The 1912-nt window shown below is 53.1% G+C and overlaps 1 protein-coding gene across 1 annotated transcript in view; it reads left to right on the top strand.

The window, feature by feature from the left end:
* pomt1 (protein-O-mannosyltransferase 1) overlaps positions 1 to 1542 on the top strand; it is a 14262-nt gene extending 12720 nt beyond the window's left edge. The window contains exons 13-17 of the mRNA XM_017303276.1: positions 282 to 414; positions 501 to 614; positions 715 to 841; positions 922 to 1099; positions 1225 to 1542. Coding sequence (XP_017158765.1) covers positions 282 to 414; positions 501 to 614; positions 715 to 841; positions 922 to 1099; positions 1225 to 1399 — 727 coding nt within the window. The 3' untranslated portion in view covers positions 1400 to 1542. The remainder of the gene's footprint in view (positions 1 to 281; positions 415 to 500; positions 615 to 714; positions 842 to 921; positions 1100 to 1224) is intronic.
* Positions 1543 to 1912: the final 370 nt, after the last annotated feature.

Here is a 1912-nt window from a genome sequence, read left to right as displayed (position 1 = left end):
TAGCACTGTAGCAGCTGGCACTGTAGCAGCTAGCACTGTAGCAGCTAGCACTGTAGCAGCTGGCACTGTAGCAGCTAGCGCTGTAGCAGCTAGCACTGTAGCAGCTAGCTACAGGATGCACTGCAGCGTAAACAACAGTTGCTTCCTGTTTTAAATCTGACATAAATATTCTCAGATAGTCTGTTGTCACAACTATCCTAGATCAGGTCAAAGGTCAACAGTCCCGTCTATAGGAAGAGAACATGAAGGTATGGGTAGCTGTAGCTGATGGCCTCATGTAGTGACATCACCATCTCCCATGATGCATCACCTGCAGGTCAGGAGCAGAAGGAGCGGGAGGCGGAGCTTCACTCTCCGACTCACATCGACGTTGACAGGAAAATCTCCTTCTGGTCCAAATTCACGGAGCTCCAGGTAAGACCGTGAACGCATCACGGCGATGTCACTCCCAGGTGACGCTGTGATCCCTCTGATGATGTCATACTGTGATGTCACTGCAGTGGAAGATGCTGACTGTGAAACAGGAAGAGTCTGAACACAAGTACAGCTCCGCCCCTTTAGAGTGGATCGCCATGGAAACCAACATCGCCTACTGGCTGCACCCCTCGTCCAATGTAACACACACACACACACACACACACACACACACACACACACACACACACACACACTCAGTATTTGGTCCTGTTCTCTGATTGGCCGGCTGTGTTTCAGGCTCAGATCCATCTGATTGGTAACCCGGTGTCATGGGGCGTGGCCAACCTCAGCCTGCTGGCCTATCAGCTGCTGGCGGCGCTGTACCTGCTGAGGAGAAGGCGGGGCTTCAGAGACCTACCTGATGGTGCGGTTTCCTGCCAGGTTCTGCTGTCAGGCCCGGTTCTGATGCGGTTCTGACCCGGTTCCCATCCGGCGTGTCTGCAGGTGCGTGGCAGCGGTTTGCGTCTGTGGGCCTGCTCTGCGGCGGCGGCTGGGCGGTGAACTTCCTGCCCTTCCTGCTGATGGAGCGGACTCTCTTCCTGTACCACTACCTGCCCGCCCTCTGCTACCTGCACCTGCTGAGCCCCGCCCTGCTGGAGCACATACACACTCACCTGCTCAGGTACACACACGCAGAAAACATGGAGGACATGCCAACTGCACCCACTCCGCTTTAACTCTGCCTTTACTTTGAAAGGCTGCTCTTCTGCTTCCTGTGGACAGTGACGTCTCTGTTTCTGTCCACAGCAGCAGGACGTCCCGCCACGTGCTGGGCGTCTGCACGGCGGCTGTCCTGCTGTCCGTCTTCCTGTCCTACTGGACCTTCTGTCCTCTGACCTACGGGAACCCCGAGTTGACAGCCAATCAGCTGCAGGCGCTGAAGTGGAGAGACAGCTGGGACATCCTGTACCGCCGCCGCTGAGACACCGAGGGACGCCGAGAGACACATGGGGACGCCGAGACTGTTCTTTACGAGAGAATCCTGAAGGCACCATCAGCTTTAGTCATGTGACCTGATGATGTAACAGTGATGGCTGATTAAACAGGAAGACATGAGCATTAAAACAGTGTGCTTTTATTTTGAAAGAGACACACTTCCTGTCAGTCAACAGACTGAAGCGTCTGAGTAGCAACAGATCATTACTCACCCTAACCCAACCCAGTGGTTCTGAACCCTTCTTAGCCCCCCCACAGTATTATAATGTAATTATATTAGCTGTGTTACCTCCCCTCACCACTAGAGGCAGTAGCAACCCTGAAAAGATGCGACTAAGGAGCAGATCTAGAAGAACAAATTGGTAAAAACTGTGAGTTTAGCTGAAGTAAATAAAGACACAAGTTCAAATCCCTGCGGAGAGAAACGCCTCCAATCAGGTTCCTCCTCAGCTCTGATTGGCTCAGCAATGTAACTGATCCTCTGATTGGCTCAGCAATG

This window comes from Poecilia reticulata, unplaced genomic scaffold (genome assembly GCF_000633615.1).
Source record: "Poecilia reticulata strain Guanapo unplaced genomic scaffold, Guppy_female_1.0+MT scaffold_236, whole genome shotgun sequence".
In the NCBI taxonomy this organism is placed as follows: domain Eukaryota; kingdom Metazoa; phylum Chordata; class Actinopteri; order Cyprinodontiformes; family Poeciliidae; genus Poecilia; species Poecilia reticulata.
The sequence above is the reverse complement of the archived record's forward strand: the minus strand, read 5'-3'. Positions and strand labels throughout refer to the sequence as shown.